Genomic DNA, 20,986 nt, shown 5'->3' with positions numbered 1-20,986 from the left:
CCCCTGTGTCAGGAAGCCGTCAGCATGTGGCTCTGGGCTCGCCGTCAAGGCATGGTGCTCCAAGCCACATATCTGGCAGGCGTAAACAACAGTCTGGCCGACAGGTTGAGCAGGATTATGCAACCTCACGAGTGGTCGCTCAATTCCCGTGTGGTGCGACAGATCTTCCAGGCGTGGGGCACCCCCCTGGTGGATCTCTTCGCATCTCAAGTGAACCACAAGGTCCCTCAGTTCTGTTCCAGGCTTCAGGCCCACGGCAGACTGGCGTCGGATGCCTTCCTCCTGGATTGGGGGGAAGGTCTGCTGTATGCTTATCCTCCCATTCCTCTGGTGGGGAAGACTTTGTTGAAACTCAAGCAAGACCGAGGCACCATGATTCTGATTGCTCCCTTTTGGCCGCGTCAGATCTGGTTCCCTCTTCTTCTGGAGTTATCCTCCGAAGAACCGTGGAGATTGGAGTGTTTTCCGACCCTCATCTCGCAGGACGAAGGGGCTCTTCTGCATCCCAACCTCCAGTCCCTGGCTCTCACGGCCTGGATGTTGAGGGCGTAGACTTTGCCTCTTTGGGTCTGCCAGAGGGTGTCTCCCGCATCTTGCTTGCTTCCAGGAAAGACTCCACTAAGAGAAGTTACTTCTTTCATTGGAGGAGGTTTGCCGTCTGGTGTGACAGCAAGGCCCTAGATCCTCGCTCTTGTCCTACACAGACCCTGCTTGAATACCTTCTCCACTTGTCTGAGTCTGGTCTGAAGACCAACTCCGTAAGGGTTCACCTTAGTGCAATCAGTGCATACCATTACCAAGTGGAAGGTAAGCCGATCTCAGGACAGCCTTTAGTTGTTCGCTTCATGAGAGGTTTGCTTTTGTCAAAGCCCCCTGTCAAGCCTCCTACAGTGTCATGGGATCTCAATGTCGTTCTCACCCAGCTGATGAAACCTCCTTTCGAGCCACTGAATTCCTGCCATCCGAAGTACTTGACCTGGAAGGTCATTTTCTTGGTGGCAGTTACCTCGGCTCGTAGAGTCAGTGAGCTTCAGGCCCTGGTAGCCCAGGCCCCTTACACCAAATTTCATCACAACAGAGTAGTCCTCCGCACTCACCCTAAGTTTCTGCCAAAGGTTGTGTCGGAGTTCCATCTGAACCAGTCAATTGTCTTGCCAACATTCTTTCCCCGTCCTCATTCCTGCCCTGCTGAACGTCAGCTGCACACATTGGACTGCAAGAGAGCATTGGCCTTCTATCTGGAGCGGACACAGCCCCACAGACAGTCCGCCCAATTGTTTGTTTCTTTTGATCCCAACAAGAGGGGAGTGGCTGTAGGGAAACGCACCATATCCAATTGGCTAGCAGATTGCATTTCCTTCACTTACGCCCAGGCTGGGCTGGCTCTTGAGGGTCATGTCACGGCTCATAATGTTAGAGCCATGGCAGCGTCGGTAGCCCACTTGAAGTCAGCCACCATGGAGGAAATTTGCAAAGCTGCGACGTGGTCATCTGTCCACACATTCACATCTCATTACTGCCTGCAGCAGGATACCCGATGTGACAGTCGGTTCGGGCAGTCAGTTCTTCAGAACCTGTTTGGGCTTTAGGATCCAACTCCACCCCCCGAGGGCCCTGTTTGTTCTGTTCCAGGCTACACTCTCAGTTAGTTGGTAAATTTTTTAGGTCAATCTCAGTTATGTCCTCGCCGTTGCGAGGCCCAATTGACCAATGTTGTTGTTTTGAGTGAGCCTGGGGGCTAGGGATACCCCATCAGTGAGAACAAGCAGCCTGCTTGTCCTCGGAGAAAGCGAATGCTACATACCTGTAGAAGGTATTCTCCGAGGACAGCAGGCTGATTGTTCTCACAAACCCGCCCGCCTCCCCTTTGGAGTTGTGTCTTCCCTTGAAGTGTATTGTCTTGCTACATACTGGACTGGCCGGCTCGAGCCGGTTTCGGGCGGGAAGACGGCCGCGCATGCGCGGTGCGCGCGGGCGCGCGAGGGCTAGCAAAGGACTTTGCTAGTGAAGTTTCCGATTGGAGGGGCTGCCGTGGACGTCACCCATCAGTGAGAACAATCAGCCTGCTGTCCTCGGAGAATACCTTCTACAGGTATGTAGCATTCGCTTTATTTTCATTATAAAATAACAGTGGAGGAGTGGCCTATTGGTTTGCACCGGTCTTGACATCCAGAGGTGGCTGGTTCAAATCCCACTGCTGCTCCTTGTGATCTTGGGCAAGACACTTAACCCTCCATTGCCTCAGGTACAAACTTAGATTGTGAGCCATCCAGGGACAGGGACATACATACCTAGTGTACCTGAATATAGCTCACCTTGAACTATTACTGGAAAAGATGTGAGCAAAATCCAAATAAATAAAAGCTTTCAATATAACTCAGAAGTATATCCCTATAATTGGCAGGTATACGTTGTTCCTTTAAAGCAGTGATCTAAATAGGAGCTTGACAAATCCTAGGTATCAGGCCACTGTGATGACTAGAAAGTTCTTTCTGGCACCTGAGATTTTTCTGCCCCACTTCCTTTTCTTTTGGGGGGGGGGGGGGTGAGGTGTTTTTTTGTTTTTTTAAATCCAGCTTCCAATGTGAGGCAGGAGCTGCTTTTCTGCACCATGTGGCTCGTATTGGTCTCCAATTCTTAAGTCTCCAAAGAAGTTCCTACTGCCACGGTGTCCACGGACAATATTAAGAATCTGTGGTGCTGAGAAGTCATGGGGGTAGGTGAGGCAGGCTGGCTTATGGGAGGGAGGATTGACTGGCTTCCTGGGTGTTGAGGGCAGACTGGGGGAGTGGCTAACTGACTTACTGGAGTTGGGGCAGACTGTCTTGCAGGGGTGGTGGTAGGGACTGGAGGGCTGACTGGCTGTTTGTGGTGGGGGGGGTGGGGACAGTTAAAGGCTGGGGAGTAGTTGACTTGTTTGCTGGATGGTGAGGGATGGCTGATGGGAGGAGGGAGATTGGTGACCAAGAAGGAGACACCTCCCCTCCCGCCCAGCAAAATCAGGTGATGACCCCGGGGGGGGGGGGGGGGGGGAGGGTTCCTGGCTGTACATTTATGCCACTGGCTTGCAGAGATGTATTGAGGACCTGATGAAAGTAAATCAGGCTCTAAAGGAATCACATAGACCTCAGAGATTTCTCCCTCCTCTCCCAAACTGCTCGGTTTTAGTGGAGACAACTTGGGGGGGGGGGGGGGGGGGGAGGAAGGTCTCAGCCACCCACTCCTAGACTGAGAGAAAAATTTGTCAAGGCCTGATTTAAATAGCTTTTCTTGGTGATTTAAATTTCCTTGATTTAAATCAATCCACCCTGCACAGATAATCAGTAAAAACCTGTAAATATTACAGAGCATTCGGGCGTTTATCTGATGGATAATGCTGTATTTCAGCGAATCATTCACTTTTTAAACTACAGGAAAAAAATAATGTAAAATGTACAGTACATATCCATTCTTACCCATCCTAATACTTTCATATTATAGCTTGTGTTAAGGCATATTTATGCTTCACACATCTAACATTGTGGTCTTTTCTTTGTTTTCTGCACAGATGTACGTTCCGCTTTCCTAGCACTGTTATAAAGATCCAGTTCACGTCTCTGTACCTCAAAGAAGAGGTGAAGGAAGAAGCGCCACCTTCTCCACCTCGACCACTCTACCCTCAAATATCACCTCTGAAGATCCATATTCCGGAGCCGGATCTCCGGAGCCTCATCAGCCCCCTCCCTTCCCCCACTGGCACTATTAGGTAAGCATTTTGTTCTGGCTGGGAGGCTCTTTATTGATGGTTACTATTTAGATATAGAATCGAACTAGTTGAGTCTGTGTGGCAGGCTGCAAATTCTGAAATAGTCATAAAAATTCACAAAATCATATCAAAATAAAAAAACATAACAAAATATAATACATATGCTACTTTATAATACTGCAGCAAATGCCTGCTGTAATTAACTAGTGGTCAACTGTTTTTTGTTTTGTTTTAAATTGAAATCCACCTACACTGTAGGATAGAGTGGGCTATAAATTTTTAAAATAGTAGTCCTAGTGGGAACGTGGGTGTTCAAGTAGCTTATTGAAGATGGATATTTAGATGATGACCACACTACTATTGCTGGCTACTTATTATAGAGCTTTATGGTTTGGCATGGGAAAGATGGGTGCTGCATTGAATTAAGTGGGGATCATGTATTCTCTTCTCAAGCTGGTAGAGTACAAAGCAGAAAAGCAAGACTGTTTTGTGTAAAGAAAATCTTACAGGTGTCATAACTTTGTGATTGGTTGTAGGGATGTGTTCTTAACAGTGTGGACAGGATAACCGATCAGGCTTTATTGACCAAATGGTCTTTTTCTACCATCATTTTCTATGTAAGAATATCCTTAGGTTATAGTAAGTTTGTGTTTTGTTTTCCAAATTATGTATGCTTTCAAACGTTGCCACAAAAAGAATTTCTTTCTGAGGAGGTGGGTGAAATTGAAAGACTTTGCTTTAGACCATGGGGGCCAAATGGAGTACTGTGAACCCTTGAAAGGAGAAAATTAAATCTAATGCCTTAAAAAAAAAAATAATAAAGTTGGGCAGACACCACCAGGCCATTTTGCATCTAGATTGTTGGATAGTTCTGCATTTTTTAGAATCTCTAAGACCCAAATACTGCTTTTTACCCTAGTTAATGCTCTGTCTCCCCTCCACTATGTACAGGGTTAATGAACAGTTCCTAATTTTTTTGTGATATTGGCACCAGTTATATATTCACATAGCTCTGGTTTACCAGCTGCTAATATCACATGGTACAACAATGGATCTTTTGAAATATCAAAACATCTCTCAGAACGTGCGACTTTCTCTTCTGGACAATTGAGGTGATTAAAGGAAAGGTAGGTTTGTTCTGTTGCCTTGTTGGCTTCTCCTTTATTGTTTTTAAAGACTTAGTGTTGGGCTGGAAAGGATCTTATGAGACACAGCTGTGATTTTTGAAGTTTGGAATATGACAGATATTAAATTAACTCTGCTTTAATGAAAAACAAATTTATATTTGGTTAATTATAATTATCTTGATATTTATGTCAGTGATGGCCATAACGTTCAAGAGGCTGGTAGTACACATGTAGAGAGGTCACTGAGCTTTTGGTTTTACCTCCACTGTGAGCTCTGCTCTTGAACAAGTTCTGGTTACTTTCTGCCAGAGGCGGTGTACCATGGGGCTTCTTCTGTATCGCACTGTGAAGAGAAATTGTATTCTTATTTGGAATAACCCTTTAGTGTTTACAGGCATGCATAAGAGAGGGAGAATGGTATGGTGGAGAACCCTTGTGCTAAAAATGTAGACGGTACCTCCCTTCCCCAGCACCTGTGGTTTGACTTTGCATTACATCACTGTCTCTGTTGTATTATAGGTAGTAAGCTTTTAACAGTCAGTACCAGTTTCACTTATAATTTGCTTGCAGAGCTCAGTCCTTGACCTGGATAAATTCCTTGAGGTGTAAAGTCCATAAACTGTTAAGGTAGACCTAGGGATAGGTAGCATGGAATCTTTACGTTTTGGGATTCTGCAGGATGCTTTGCTGGATGGACCTTTGGTCTGCCCCAGTATAGCAATTCTTTTGTTCTTAAGTTCTGGGCTCTAGGACAGCATTACATCCCAGTGATGTGTGATGACATCACCCACATGGGTCCCTGTGTATAGAAAACACCTCATATATATGGAACAATGCTGTCTCAGTGCTAAACAATGTGTGGCATAAAAATACAGCATACAATCCTTAGAGCAGCGGCGGGCAACCTGCAGCCCACAGGCCTGAGAGACCTTGGAAAGTATACAGAGAAAACATCATTAGCTAGAATTTTGATGACTTTACTGTATTTTGCAAATATTTTCACAATATCCTGTCTAGCAGTTTGTTTCCATGATGGTCTGTGGAGCTCTGTGCAGCCCGCCAAGGATAGTACTGACATTCATGCGGCCTTCTATGCAAAAAGGTTGATCACCCCTACGTTAAAGTAAAACATTTTGGAGGCAGCATTATGTTGGGTGGTTTTGCAGCAGCAGGGACAAGGAAGGCTTGTGAAAATGACAGGAAAGATGGATGGTACATGGCTTATACAGGAATCTCTTATTAGCCACTGGTCTCCAGTGTCACAGAAGTATGACCCTCATCTTCCTTGGACGTTGATTGCCATATGGAGTATGCAGCAGTGGTCGTCACCCAGGAATTTGACCGTCGGCGCTTCCTTTTAACACATTGGGAAGTGGTGATGCCAGCAAGTCAAGTTGGGGAGCTCATTAGAAGTTCCATCTGGCACAGGGTACCTGGACGGAACAAGAGTCTCGGTGATCGATAAATCGCTTGGAGCTCAGGGTAGTGCGGAATGCCATATGTGACTTTGCTGTCTTTCTGGCAGAGCTCCAGTTCGAGTTTTCTCTGACAATGCAATGGCATTGGCTTTTATCTACCTGCAAGGATCTGCAGTCATTCGATGGCAGTGTAAGCGACTTCCCTCATGAGCTGGGTGGAGAAAAATCTTTTGTGCTTGTTGGCAGCTTACATTGTGTGGAGTCTTTGAATGTGGCCTGGTGGAAGGTCCACCAGGTGTCATCTCTGAGACCTGGTGGAAGGAGGATAACCAGTGAGACACTGTCATACCAGGGTACAAATTATATCTTAGTGATAGGGTGGATCGAATTGGTGGAGAGGTAACATTGTATATTAACGAGAGCCTTGAATCAAATAGATTGAAAATTTTGCAGGAAACAAAACACTTCTTGGAATCACTGTGGATTGAAATTCCACGTGTAAAGTGATAGGAGTGTACTACCGTCCGCCTGGCCAGGATGAACAGATGGATGCAGAAATGTTAAAGGAAATCAGGGACTCAAACAAACTGGACAACACAATAATAATGGGTGATTTTAATTACCCCGATATTGACTGGGTAATTGTAACATCGGGGCACCCTAGGGAGGAAAAATTCCTTGATGAAATCAAGGACAGCTTTATGGAGCAGCTGGTACAGGAGCCAACGAGAGAAGGAAAAATTCTAGACCTAGTCCTTAGTGGAGCGCATGATCTGGTGCGGGAGGTAATGGTGCTGGGGCCGCTTGATAACAGTGATCATAATATCGGATTGGATATTAACTTTGAAGTAAGTATGCATAGGAAATCAAATACATTAGCGTTTAACTTTAAAAAAGGAGACTATGATAAAATGAGAAGAACGGTGAAAAAAAAAACTTAGAGGAGCGACTGCGAGGGTCAAAAATTTACATCAGGCGTAGATGCTGTTCAAAAACACCATCCTGGAAGCCCAGGCCAAATATATTCCATGTAATAAAAAAGGAGGGAGGAAGACCAAACGACAGCCGGCGTGGTTAAAAAGTGAGGTGAAGGAAGCTATTAGAGCTAAAAGAAAATCCTTCAGAAAATGGAAGAAGGAACCGACTGAAAGTAATAAGAAACAGCATAAGGAATGTCAAGTCAAATGCAAAGCGCTGATGAGGAAGGCTAAAAGGGACTTCAAAAAAAACGATAGCGTTGGAGGCCAAAACACAGAGTAAAAAGTTTTTTTGAGTATATTAAAAGCAGGAAGCCGGCAAAAGAATCGGTTGGACCGCTAGATGACCGAGGAGTAAAAGGGACGATCAGGGAAGACAAAGCCGTAGCGGAGAGATTAAATGAATTCTTTGCTTCGGTCTTCACCGAGGAAGATTTGGGTGGGATACCGTTGCCGGAAATGGTATTCGAAGCTGACGAGTCGGAGAAACTTAATTAATTCTCTGTAAACCTGAAGGATGTAATGGGGCTGTTCTACAAACTGAAGAGTAGCAAATCTCCTGGACCGGATGGTATTCATCTCAGAGTACTGATAGAACTGAAAAATGAGCTTGCGGAGCAGCTATTGTTAGTAATATGTAATTTATCCTTAAAATAGAGTGTGGTACCGCAAGATTGGAGGGTGGCCAATGTAACGCCAATTTTTAAAAAAAGGTTCCAGAGGAGATCAGGAAATTATAGACCGGTGAGTCTGATGTCGGTGCCGGGCAAAATGGTAGAGACTATTAAGAACAAAATTACAGAGCATATTCAAAAGCATGGATTAATGAGACAAAGTCAACATGGATTTAGTGAAGGGAAATCTTGCCTCACCAGTCTACTACATTTCTTTGAAGGGGTGAACAAACATGTGGATAAAGGTGAGCCGGTTGATATTGTGTGTCTGGATTTTCAGAAGGCGTTTGACAAAGTACCTCATGAAAGACTCCAGAGGAAATTGGAGAGTCATGGAATAGGAGGTAGTGTTCTATTGTGGATTAAAAACTGGTTAAAAGATAGTAAACAGGGAGTAGGGTTAAATGGTCAGTATTCTCAATGGAGAAGGGTAGTTAATGGGGTTCCCCAGGGGTCTGTGCTGGAAATATTTATAAATGACCTGGAGATGATATGTTGAAACCTTCTGCTCAATGTGCTGCTGCGGCTAAGAAAGCAAATAGAATGTTAGGTATTATTAGGAAAGGAATGGAAAACAAAAATAAGGATGTTATAATGCCTTTGTATCGCTCCACGGTGCGACTGCATCTCGAATATATTGTGTTCAATTCTGGTCGCTGCATCTCAAAAAAGATATAGTGGAATTAGAAAAGGTACAGAGAAGGGCGACACAAATGATAAAGGGGATGGGACGACTTCCTTACGAGGAAAGGCTAAAGCGGCTAGGGCTCTTCAGCTTGGAGAAAAGGCAGCTGAGGGGAGATATGATAGAGGCCTATAAAATAATGAGTGGAGTGGAACGGGTAGATGTGAAGCGTCTGTTTACGCTTTCCAAAAATACTAGGACTAGGGGGCATGTGATGAAGCTACAATGTAGTAAACTTAAAGTGAATCTGAGAAACTTTTTCTTCACTTAACGTGTAATTAAACTCTGGAATTCATTGCCAGAGAATGTGGTAAAGGCGGTTAGCTTAGCAGAATTTTAAAAAGGTTTGGACGGCTTCCTAAAGGAAAAGTCCCTAGACCATTATTAAATGGACTTGGGGAAAATCCACTATTTCTGGGATAAGCAGTATAAAATGTTTTATACTTTTTTGGGATCTTGCCAGGTATTTGTGACCTGGATTGGCCACTGTTGGAAACAGGATGCTGGGCTTGATGGACCTTTGGTCTTTCCCAGTATGGCAATACTTATGTACTTATGTGGAGGCAGACTTTCTTGGCAGGCACTTCTTGGACCCGGGAGAATGGGGACTATCCAGCCAGTGGTTTCAGCTGATAGTGGAAAGATGGGATTCTTCGCTTCTGGATTTGATGGTGACGAAAAAGAATGTTTAAGTTCTTCAGCCGTTGGAAAGAAGTGGGCTCGATAGGGATCAGTGCCCTACTGCTGCTCTGGCCAGAGACACATGGTACTTACAGTATGTCTTCCCTCCTTGGCCTGTGCTAGGCTGATTGTTGAAATGGATCGCATTGCACCGGGGTCAAATAATTCCTGTAGCTCCAGATTGACCACGGAGGCCGTGGTACAGAGAGGGGTTCTCTCTGTTCTCCGAGGACAAGCAGGCTGCTTGTTCTCACGACTGGGTGACGTCCGCGGCAGCCCCCACCAACCGGAAAAGGCTTCGCGGGACGGTCGGCACGCAGGGCACGCCCACCGCGCATGCGCGGCCGTCTTCCCGCCCGTGCGCGACCGCTCCCGCCAGTTCCTTTTTTTCCGCGTCTGGAGAGAGTCGTGCTTTGCCGCTCTCTCTGCTTTCAGCCGCCGGAAAGTCGATCGCGTTTACGCGGATCGTTGTTTTTTCTATTTAATTTTTTGTTACCGCCGGTTTCCCTTTTCTTTAAAAAAAAAAAACCTGAGCGTGTGGAGCACGCGCTCCCTTTTTCCCTCGTTTCCAGCGGGGACGCCGCGTTGCGGCCTAGTGGCCGCACGGTCGTTTTCTTTTTCGAGGTGTGATTTTCACCACCATTGACGACTTTGACTTCGCCGACGCGATTTTGTCCGTCGATGTCCTCGAAGGTCCCGAGTGGATTTAAAAAGTGTGGTCGCTGCGGCCGGCCGATCTCGCAGACCGACACCCACGCTTGGTGCCTCCAGTGCCTCGGGCCGGAGCACAATATCAAGTCGTGTTCCCTGTGTCTCGGTCTCCGGAAACGGACTCAAGTTGCGAGGCAAGTTCTGCGGGACCGTCTTTTTGGAACTTGCGCCGGCCCCTCGACGTCGACCTCGACGGCATCGGTATCGACGCCCGGTCCTTCGGTACCGGTATCGATGCCCGAGACATCGGCACCGATGGCATCGACCCCAGGAGAACAGGTCCCGTCGGCCCGCCGGTCCGCCGGCGAGGGTGGAGGTGAGCGGCCGCGTGGGCAGTCGGCCCCGGTCACTCCCTCAGCCCGTGGTCCACGGGACCGAACCCTGTCTGACCCGGCTCCTCGAGACCGAGGGGGATCGTCCTCCTCCTCCTCCATACCTCCCGGCGCCGGTGACGCGCATCGAAAGAAGGACAAGAAGCGTCGTCACCGGTCGCCCTCGGTGCATCCGGACATCGGAGAGGAGGCGACGCCGAAGCGTCATCGCCGAGAGGAGAGGTCCCCGTCGGTTGTGGAGGTACCGACGCGTCAGGGTTCCGGCACCTCTGTGCCGTCTCCTGGCCCCCATCAGCTTCTGGCACCGACACCCCTACCGGCCCCACCGCCCTTCCCGGCAGCGGGCCTGGACGAGTGCCTCAGAGCCATCCTTCCGGGGATCCTGGAAGGGCTGATGCGCCAGACTGTGCCGGCGCCGGGGGTGCTTGCGCCCTCGGCGCCGATGACTGTGGCGCCGGCGAGCTCTAGCCCGGCGCCGGGGCCGTCGACACCGCCACCGCTTGCGGCGTCGGTCTCGACCGCCACGCAGGTGGAGTCCCCGTCGACGTCGATGGAGGGAGCTCCGTCCCCGCCGACGCGGGAGTCCACCGCTCGACGACACCGAGACCTCGGTGCCTCGACGTCGAGCCGGGCCCGGTTCAGGACTCAGCTACATGAGCTTATGTCCGATACCGAGGATGAGGCCTCGTGGGGGGAAGAGGAGGACCCTAGATATTTCTCCTCAGAGGAGTCTACGGGCCTTCCCTCGGACCCCACGCCTTCACCGGAGAGGAAGCTCTCACCTCCTGAGAGTCTCTCCTTTGCCTCCTTTGTGCGGGATATGTCTATTAGCATTCCCTTTCCCGTGGTCTCTGTGGAAGAGCCGAGGGCCGAGATGCTCGAGGTCCTCGACTATCCATCACCACCTAGAGAGTCCTCCACGGTGCCGCTGCACAATGTCCTCAAGGAGACACTGCTTCGGAACTGGGTGCGACCGTTAACTAACCCCACCATTCCCAAGAAAGCAGAGTCCCAGTACAGGATCCACTCGGACCCAGAGTTAATGCGGCCCCAATTGCCCCATGACTCGGCGGTCGTGGATTCTGCTCTCAAGAGGGCACGGAGTTCGAGGGATACCGCCTCGGCGCCCCCGGGGCGGGAGTCTCGCACTCTGGACTCGTTTGGGAGGAAGGCCTACCAATCCTCCATGCTCGTGACCCGCATCCAGTCATACCTGCTCTATATGAGCATCCACATGCGGACTAATGTGCAACAACTGGCGGACCTGGTCGATAAGCTCCCGCCGGAGCAGTCCAGGCCTTATCAGGAGGTGGTCAGGCAGCTGAAGGCGTGCAGAAAGTTCCTGTCCAGGGGTATCTATGACACCTGTGACGTGGCATCTCGTGCTGCGGCCCAAGGTATAGTGATGCGCAGGCTCTCATGGCTGCGTGCCTCTGACCTGGACAACCGCACCCAGCAGAGACTGGCCGACGTCCCTTGCCGGGGGGATAACATTTTTGGTGAGAAGGTCGAGCAGATGGTGGACCAATTGCATCAGCGGGAAACCGCTCTCGACAAGCTCTCCCACCGGGCGCCTTCAGCATCCACCTCAGCAGGTGGACGTTTTTTCCCGGGCCCGGCAGGCTGCACCCTATTCTTTTGCAAAGCGTAGGTACAACCAGCCGGCCCGAAGGCCTCGTCAGGCACAGGGACAGCCCCAGCGCGCTCGTTCCCGTCAACAGCGTGCGCCTAAGCAGCCCCCTGCGCCTCCACAGCAAAAGCCAGGGACGGGCTTTTGACTGGATCCACGGGAACATAGCCGCCCTCAAAGTGTCCGTACCGGACGATCTGCCGGTCGGGGGGAGGTTAAAATTTTTTCACCAAAGGTGGCCTCTCATAACCTCCGACCAGTGGGTTCTCCAAATAGTGCGGTGCGGATACGCCCTGAATTTGGCCTCCCTGCCTCCAAATTGTCCTCCGGGAGCTCAATCCTTCAGCTCCCATCACAAGCAGGTACTTGCAGAGGAACTCTCCGCCCTTCTCAGCGCCAATGCGGTCGAGCCCGTACCACCCGGGCAGGAAGGGCAGGGATTCTATTCCAGGTACTTCCTTGTGGAAAAGAAAACAGGGGGGATGCGTCCCATCCTAGACCTGAGAGGCCTGAACAAATTCCTGGTCAAAGAAAAGTTCAGGATGCTTTCCTTGGGCACCCTTCTGCCAATGATTCAGAAAAACGATTGGCTATGTTCCCTGGATTTAAAGGATGCATATACTCACATCCCGATACTGCCAGCTCACAGACAGTATCTCAGATTCCGCCTGGGCGCACGGCACTTTCAGTACTGTGTGCTGCCCTTTGGGCTCGCCTCCGCCCCACGAGTGTTTACAAAGTGCCTCGTGGTGGTGGCGGCGTACCTACGCAGGCTGGGAGTGTACGTGTTCCCATATCTCGACGATTGGCTGGTCAAGAACACCTCGGAGGCAGGAGCCCTCCGGTCCATGCAGTGCACTATTCAACTCCTGGAGCTGCTGGGGTTTGTGATAAATTACCCAAAGTCCCATCTCTGGAATTCATAGGAGCTCTGCTGAATACCCAGACGGCTCAGGCCTTCCTTCCCGAAGCGAGGGCCAACAACCTCCTGTCCCTCGCTTCGCAGACCAGAGCGTCTCAGCAGGTCACAGCTCGGCAGATGTTGAGACTTCTGGGTCATATGGCCTCCACAGTTCATGTGACTCCCATGGCTCGTCTTCACATGAGATCTGCTCAATGGACCCTAGCTTCCCAGTGGTTCCAAGCCACCGGGAATCTAGAAGATGTCATCCGCCTCTCCACCAGTTGCCGCACTTCACTGCTCTGGTGGACCGTCCGGACCAATTTGACCCTGGGACGTCCATTCCAAATTCCGCAGCCCACGAAGGTGCTGACGACGGATGCATCTCGCCTGGGTTGGGGAGCTCATGTCGATGGGCTTCACACCCAGGTTCTGTGGTCCCTCCAGGAAAAGGATCTGCAGATCAACCTCCTGGAGCTCCGAGCGATCTGGAACGCGCTGAAGGCTTTCAGAGATCGGCTGTCCTGCCAAATTATCCAAATTCGGACAGACAATCAGGTTGCAATGTATTACGTCAACAAGCAGGGGGGCACCGGATCTCGCCCCCTATGTCAGGAAGCCGTCGGGCTGTGGCGCTGGGCGTGCCAGTTTGGCATGCTCCTCCAAGCCACATACCTGGCAGGCGTAAACAACAGTCTGGCTGACAGACTGAGCAGAGTCATGCAACCGCACGAGTGGTCGCTCCATTCCAGAGTGGTACGCAAGATCTTCCGAGAGTGGGGCACCCCCTCGGTGGACCTTTTCGCCTCTCAGACCAACCACAAGCTGCCTCTGTTCTGGTCCAGACTTCAGACACATGGCAGGCTAGCGTCGGACGCCTTTCTCCTCCATTGGGGGACCGGCCTCCTGTATGCTTATCCTCCCATACCTTTGGTGGGGAAGACCTTACTGAAGCTCAAGCACGACCGCGGCACCATGATTCTGATAGCGCTCTTTTGGCCCCGTCAGATCTGGTTCCCTCTTCTTCTGGAGTTGTCCTCAGAAGAACCGTGGAGATTGGAGTGTTTTCCGACTCTCATTTCGCAGAACGACGGAGCGTTACTGCACCCCAACCTTCAGTCTCTGGCTCTCACGGCCTGGATGTTGAGGGCGTAGACTTCGCTGCGTTGGGTCTGTCGGAGGGTGTCTCCCGGGTCCTGCTTGCCTCCAGGAAGGATTCCACTAAAAAGAGTTACTTTTTCAAGTGGAGGAGGTTTGTCGTTTGGTGTGAGAGCAAGGCCCTAGAACCTCGTTCTTGCCCTGCACAGAACCTGCTTGAATACCTTCTACACTTATCAGAGTCTGGCCTCAAGACCAACTCAGTAAGGAATCACCTTAGTGCGATTAGTGCTTACCATTATCGTGTGGAAGGTAAAGCCATCTCTGGAGAGCCTTTAGTCGTTCGATTCATGAGAGGCTTGCTTTTGTCAAAGCCCCCTATCAAGCCTCCTACAGTGTCATGGGATCTCAACGTCGTCCTCACCCAGCTGATGAAACCTCCTTTTGAGCCACTGAATACCTGCCATCTGAAGTACTTGACCTGGAAGGTCATTTTCTTGGTGGCAGTTACTTCAGCTCGTAGGGTCAGTGAGCTTCAAGCCCTAGTAGCTCATGCTCCATATACCAAATTTCATCACAACAGAGTAGTGCTCCGCACCCACCCAAAGTTCCTGCCGAAGGTGGTGTCGGAGTTCCATCTTAACCAGTCAATTGTCTTGCCAACATTCTTCCCCAGGCCGCATACCCGCCCTGCTGAACGTCAGTTGCACACATTGGACTGCAAGAGAGCATTGGCCTTCTACTTGGAGCGGACACAGCCCCACAGACAGTCCGCTCAATTGTTTGTTTCTTTCGACCCTAACAGGCTAGGGGTCGCTGTCGGGAAACGCACCATCTCCAATTGGCTAGCAGATTGCATTTCCTTCACTTACGCCCAGGCTGGGCTGACTCTTGAGGGTCATGTCACGGCTCATAGTGTTAGAGCCATGGCAGCGTCAGTGGCCCACTTGAAGTCAGCCACTATTGAAGAGATTTGCAAGGCTGCGACGTGGTCATCTGTCCACACATTCACATCACATTACTGCCTCCAGCAGGATACCCGACGCGACAGTCGGTTCGGGCAGTCGGTGCTGCAGAATCTGTTTGGGGTGTAAATCCAACTCCACCCTCCAGGACCCGAATTTATTCTGGTCAGGCTGCACTCTCAGTTAGTTGTTCTTCGTAGGTCAATTTCTGTTGTACCCTCGCCGTTGCGAGGTTCAATTGACCTGGGTTCTTGTTTTGAGTGAGCCTGAAAGCTAGGGATACCCCAGTCGTGAGAACAAGCAGCCTGCTTGTCCTCGGAGAAAGTGAATGATACATACCTGTAGCAGGTGTTCTCCGAGGACAGCAGGCTGATTGTTCTCACCTACCCTCCCTCCTCCCCTTTGGAGTTGTGTTTCATATTTTATTGCTTGTCATTCAACTGGCGGGAGCGGTCGCGCACGGGCGGGAAGACAGCCGCGCATGCGCGGTGGGCGTGCCCTGCGTGCCGACCGTCCCGCGAAGCCTTTTCCGGTTGGTGGGGGCTGCCGCGGACGTCACCCAGTCGTGAGAACAATCAGCCTGCTGTCCTCGGAGAACACCTGCTACAGGTATGTATCATTCACTTGTTCTGCAGATACATGACCTGCTGAAGCAAGGTCCGGTGCTCGAAGATCTGTGCACCTTTGGTCTTATGGCTTGGCTAAGATGAAAAGGTTATTCTAATTTGGTCATTGCTACCTTCAGGCTCAGAAACGCTGTACATTTGTAGTATATGAGAGGGTGTGGAGGACATTCAAGGCCTGGTGTTCCGAGCATGGACTTTCTCCCTTCTCTGCTTAGATTGCGCACATCCTAGTGTTTCTCTAGGCAGGTCTTCAGAAAGGATTGGCGTTGGGTTCTCTAAAAGTTCAGGTTACAGCTTGGACTGGTTCAGAGTCCAACTGTAGAAGATGTTGGTTTTGGCTCACCCAGATATTCAATTCTTGCGGGGAACAGACCTGTTTGTGGCCACCCTTTTGTACACCATGTCTAGAGTGGTACCTTTAATTTAGTCCTTCGGGCTGTTCAGAACCTTCCTTTTGAACCCCTCTGGAAGGTCTCCTGGAAAGATCTTACGCTAAAGACAGCGTTCTTGGTGGTTGTTACATCCGGCATGTAGGGTTTCAGAGCTTCAAGCTCACTCTTGTCGGGATCCCTTTCTTTGCTTTTCTGAGGTGGGGGTCTCTTCGAGCAAAGTTCCTTTCTTCCAAAAGTGGTATCAGCATTTCATCTCAACCAATCTGTGGAGCTTCTCTCCTTTTGCAGAGAGGATGAAGAGGTTCAGTTTTCTTCCTTGAAGCTTCTCAAGGTACATAGTCCTAGTTAGATATCTAGAAGTCTTGAATGAGTTTCGCAAATTGGACAGAGTACTTTTTGGTAAACAGAGGCTTGGCCTGAATGGCTTCCAAATCTGCAATTGCTAGATGACTGAAGGAGACTATTGTGGCAGCTTATTTGCTTGAGGGGGAAGCAGGCTTCTCAGGCCTTGCATGCTCATTCGATGAGGCATACAGCAACAACCTGGACGGAGAACTTCCTTACTGTGTCCGGCAGATATTTGAAAGGCAGCAATATGGTTGACGTTGTGGGGTTTCAGCCTGTCTCCTTGCATGGTTCTTCCTGCTTATCTCTTGTTCTCTACAAGTTGTCCAGTGATGAGAGAGGTTCACACGTGTTTGCTCATTGCGCTCAATCGAGGTGCTGAATTCATCCCGATATGCAATGCACCGGCGCTCTCAATTCTTATCTATCTATAGTCAATAAATAGAAAGAGATGCACAGAGATCAGAACCAGAAATACAATAAGACCTTGATTAAACCACAGAGTGGAGGGATCAGAGCCAGAACTGGGCCCTGTGCAGAACTCAGAACATAGAGAGCCACACAAGTTAACTAGAATCAAACTACAGGAAGGAGATGTAGGAAAAGACCCACAGAGATAACATCATAAAGGTTTAGAAGCTCATCAGTGGAGTGGAACAAGTAAATAGGAAATAGTTATAGACTCTTTCCTGTGGTACAAGAAGTAGGGGACACACCAAGAAACTAACTGGGAGCAAATTCAAAACCCATTTAAGCCACATTGAGCCTGCTAATGGGTGGGAAAATGTGGGATGCAAATGTTACAAATAAATAAATCTGGTTAGTGTTAAGTTAGAGAGCTGTTTAAGGTTGTTGTATTTGTTCTGAGGAGATGTACTGGATGCCAAGAGAGATGTCTCAGTTCTCTATCTCTACCTGCTGGTTGATGGGGACAACTATCCCACAGGTTCTGGAATAGTGAGAAGGACTAATGGAAAGAAAATTATCAGGTAAGACCACAGTTCTCCATAATCATGTCGGAAAGAGGAGAAATACTTTTAGCAGCAACAATATGTTCTAACCTGACCAGGGACAATACAGACAACCAGAACATTGGAATTCTTGTTCTTGATCACTGTACATTGTAATTGTAACAACGGTAAGATCTTTCCTTATATCTTTTTCGTTCTCCTAATCGCTAAATGTTTTACATTAGCAAAGCACATAAAATTGTTATGCAAATAAAGTTATCCAGCTTTGACTCTGATTTCATGTGTCTACACATAGGTTTGGCTGTGTGCACAGTGTCGCAGGTAAAGCTCTAAGAGACCTGGTATCATCTCCTTTTGTTTGCTGTCTGTAAAGAGTAGACACTACATTGTCCTGTTTCTTCATTTTGCAACATAAATGTTTTAAATTATTCCTAGTAGTTAAATCTATGTGTATTGCAATTATTTTTGTACCAGCTTCTCCATATTTATGCTTTGTTTTAGGGAGTAGTGCATACATGCTTGGCCCTGTAGTCAGGCTAGAGAAAAAGTTGGCAAACGCTGTGGCAAACCTGCAGGGTAGGCCTCTTGAGGAATGCCTGCAAGGAAACAGCTAGGCTTGGAAAACCAGTGCTGAGGCCAGCTGCCTTTTGAGATTGTTTTCATCAGCTCTGCTCTAATGTGAGCCCCCTCCCTCTCCCCCAGGGTTTACTTTCCTTATTTGGCATGTGTTTGTCTTGCTTTTCTCTAATTGGCTAGTGGAAAGGGGTTGTGGCTTGGAGGGCCCAGTGGAAGTTTAGTTTCCTTTTTGGAAATGTTTACGGTTCCCCTCCTTTTTTTCTGCTGAGCCTTCTGCATTAAGCATGCTTAGCTATGGGTTGTCCTTTCTGACCCTGCTTTTTCTTCTTATGTTGTCCTTTTAGTATTGCTGAAGTTTCTACAGGGCGAGTTTTGTGTGCTTTATTTCCTTTCCAAGAAAAGCACCACCTGGGGGAGCAGAAGAGAGGAAAGCAAGTTCTATAATTCAAGCCAAATGCCTCTGATCTGACCAGCTGGCCGCCTGGCACTCTGCCTATAATAGGAGGGAGGGGGATGTTGATACTGTTTCGCTTCCTAAAACACTACTGTTGACTCTGGACATTTGTTTTCTGACCAGCAAGTTAAAAATGTTGGCTTTTACATTTAAAAGTTTGGGGTATATGGTCAGCAGCTGTACAAGAGTACAGTTAACGTTTGGAAGAAATATACAAACTTCTTAAAACGTAAGAATACTGTTTAAAGGCACCACTCTTTTTGTGGCAGAATACATTGTAGTGCAGTTGGTAGATTAATCTATGTTTACTAACTAATTGCAGTAAATTCTTTAAAAAGTGCTGTATGTTTGCATTTGGGCTGTAAACTGCCTTCTAGCTTGTGTGTTATATATCCTGTTCAGATTTCTTGTTATCCATGCCACAAGTCTTTAGTAAGGTGTGTAACAGTAACTATGGCTTCATCATTTCCAGCCTTCATGGCAACTTGGCTGTCAGGAAAATACTTTAATTTACAATAGATGTGGTATTGCTTTTGTGTGAACCATCAGGTATAACGTGCATGTAGTTGTTGCAGAGTTTATGGACAATAATTTTGATTCAAGAATTGAGAATGTTAGGAAGTATATCTTCATGGAGAAGGGTGGTGGATGCCTGGAATGCATGGTGGAGGAGACAAAAACGTAACGGAATTCAAGAATTAAGGCTACTGCTGTCTTCTACAGTTTGTGCCCAATTATGGCTGGCTAGATCTGGTTGGGCTAGAGCAGACTTTCGATGGGAACTCCGGTAGTTGAAAATTAAGCCAGTGCCGAGCAGATTTCTACAGTCTATGCCCTCAAAATGGCAAAAGCTAATTGAGTTTAAAACAAACCAAAGAGTGTACCCAAAGAAAGCTGGGGGATGACAGAGAAGCTGGAGCCCTGGGCCAAGGTTGACCCGAGTGAGCAGGTAGGCCTGCATATGCTGGCCTTGTGGCCAGGCATGCCTGCTGGGATACACTGTTTCATCTGCAAGAGCTAGCAGCTTAATGCAGCTGTTGGCTCTGTCTGACCCTCCTGCAGCCCCCGGACTGAAGAATTAGGATTCATGGTCCTGGTGACTTTGGTGGGAACGATGGCCTGTGTTTGCTTCTCTGTCTTTTTCTCCTGGTGCTGTTTTATTGCAGGGCTTGGAGGGGTGGGAAACTCTTTCCTTCCACCCACCCTGTCTGCTCATGGGGTAGGGGGCCCAATAGGGCTTCGTCTCCTTTTGACTCCAATGCTTGACCCAAATGGTTAAGCAAGCCCTGCAGGCCGGCCCTTTGGCTAGCAGTGGGGCATGGAAGCTTCCAGCTAGGTCCCCATTCTTGGCACCAATCACTACCAGGGGAATTAGGGATCCTCTGATGCTCCAGGTGATTCTGGATGAACCCCGGAATCAGGAGAATCTCTTGGACCCTCAGACTGTTGGACTCTTGATTTTGAGGAAGATTCTTCTACCAGGGAAGAGGAAGAGGAGCACTCCCATGTTATTTGGCTCTTCCATTGGGAGAAGCTTTTGTGTCTCATAGATGAGGTCACGGAGGCTCTTGGGATGCTCAAGGCTCCCGCTGCAGACTGTTTTGAGGGGGATCCTTTATTATAGGGCCTCACGGAAACCCCAAAGCATTTTCTGCTTCACAAGGCCCTCACTCACATGATGCTGGCGGAGTGGGAGTCCCCAGATGGGGCTGTTAAGGGGACCAGGGCTCTGGATTTTCTGTATACCTTTGCTCCTGAGGATATGGAGAGGTACTGGACATTCCTCAAGGTAGACATACTTGTCACAGTGGTCAGTAAAAAGACTACTATCCCTGTGCAAAGAGGCTGAGCCCTGCATGAGTTCCATGAGAAGTAGGTGGAGCTTTAGGTTCTGCCTGGCCTTTGAGACATCTTATGTTCAGGCTGCCATCTGCACGCCACCTATGTGGCCAGGGCCATTACTCGTCTGCAGCAGCTGCTGGAGTCCCCAGCTGTTTCTCGTCTGTTTGGTGCAGCCTTTCTGGCAGATGTTCTTTACAACTCAGCCCATCTAGTCAGTGGCTGCCTCAGTGTTGGCTGTGGTTGCATCATTGGGTCATGGATCCGGCCTAGAGGAAGATTCTTATTCAGCTCACCTTTTGGGGGCAGTTGTTTGGAGAGGACCTGGAGAAACTGTGAAGGATATGGAGGAGGCATATCAGGGGAGTTTGCCCAGACCTCCGGCTTCTTCAGGCCATTCTCCTTTCGTGGACCCAAAACATCTGGTGACTCTGGCCCTTCCAGTGGAGCTGGAGCAGCCTGGCCTGCCCAATACCAGGTCCCTCAGTTCTGACAGGGGGAAGGTTGGCCCCCTTCCTCCATGAGTGGGCCCACATCTCCTCAGGTCAGTGGATTCTGCTCCCTGGAGTTCACTCACGCCATTCCAGATGCCTTCATGGTGTCTCCATGTGGTTCAAAGTTGAAGTGGCAGGCTGTTGCTCTTACCTTGCAACATTTACTTGACCTGGGAACAGTGGAACCTGTCCTGATAGAGAAGCGGGGTCCCTTATATGGCAGATAGGCCCCTGCCAGTGCATCTCCAGGATGTACCATGCAGGGCAGGACACTGCCATTTTTCAAGATGTTGGCACTGAAGGAGTGAGTGTTGCTTCTGCTTTTCTTGTTAGGTATGGCAGGTG

General features: G+C 49.0%; 1 protein-coding gene across 2 annotated transcripts in view; it reads left to right on the top strand.

The window, feature by feature from the left end:
* Positions 1-20,986, top strand: part of FOXK1 (forkhead box K1) — a 134,506-nt gene that overhangs the window by 75,006 nt on the left and 38,514 nt on the right. For both annotated transcript variants that reach the window (XM_030211456.1, XM_030211455.1), the window contains exon 2: positions 3,548-3,745. In XM_030211456.1, coding sequence (XP_030067316.1) covers positions 3,548-3,745 — 198 coding nt within the window. The remainder of the gene's footprint in view (positions 1-3,547; positions 3,746-20,986) is intronic.

Source organism: Microcaecilia unicolor, chromosome 8 (assembly GCF_901765095.1).
Source record: "Microcaecilia unicolor chromosome 8, aMicUni1.1, whole genome shotgun sequence".
In the NCBI taxonomy this organism is placed as follows: Eukaryota; Metazoa; Chordata; class Amphibia; order Gymnophiona; family Siphonopidae; genus Microcaecilia; species Microcaecilia unicolor.
The sequence above is the reverse complement of the archived record's forward strand: the minus strand, read 5'-3'. Positions and strand labels throughout refer to the sequence as shown.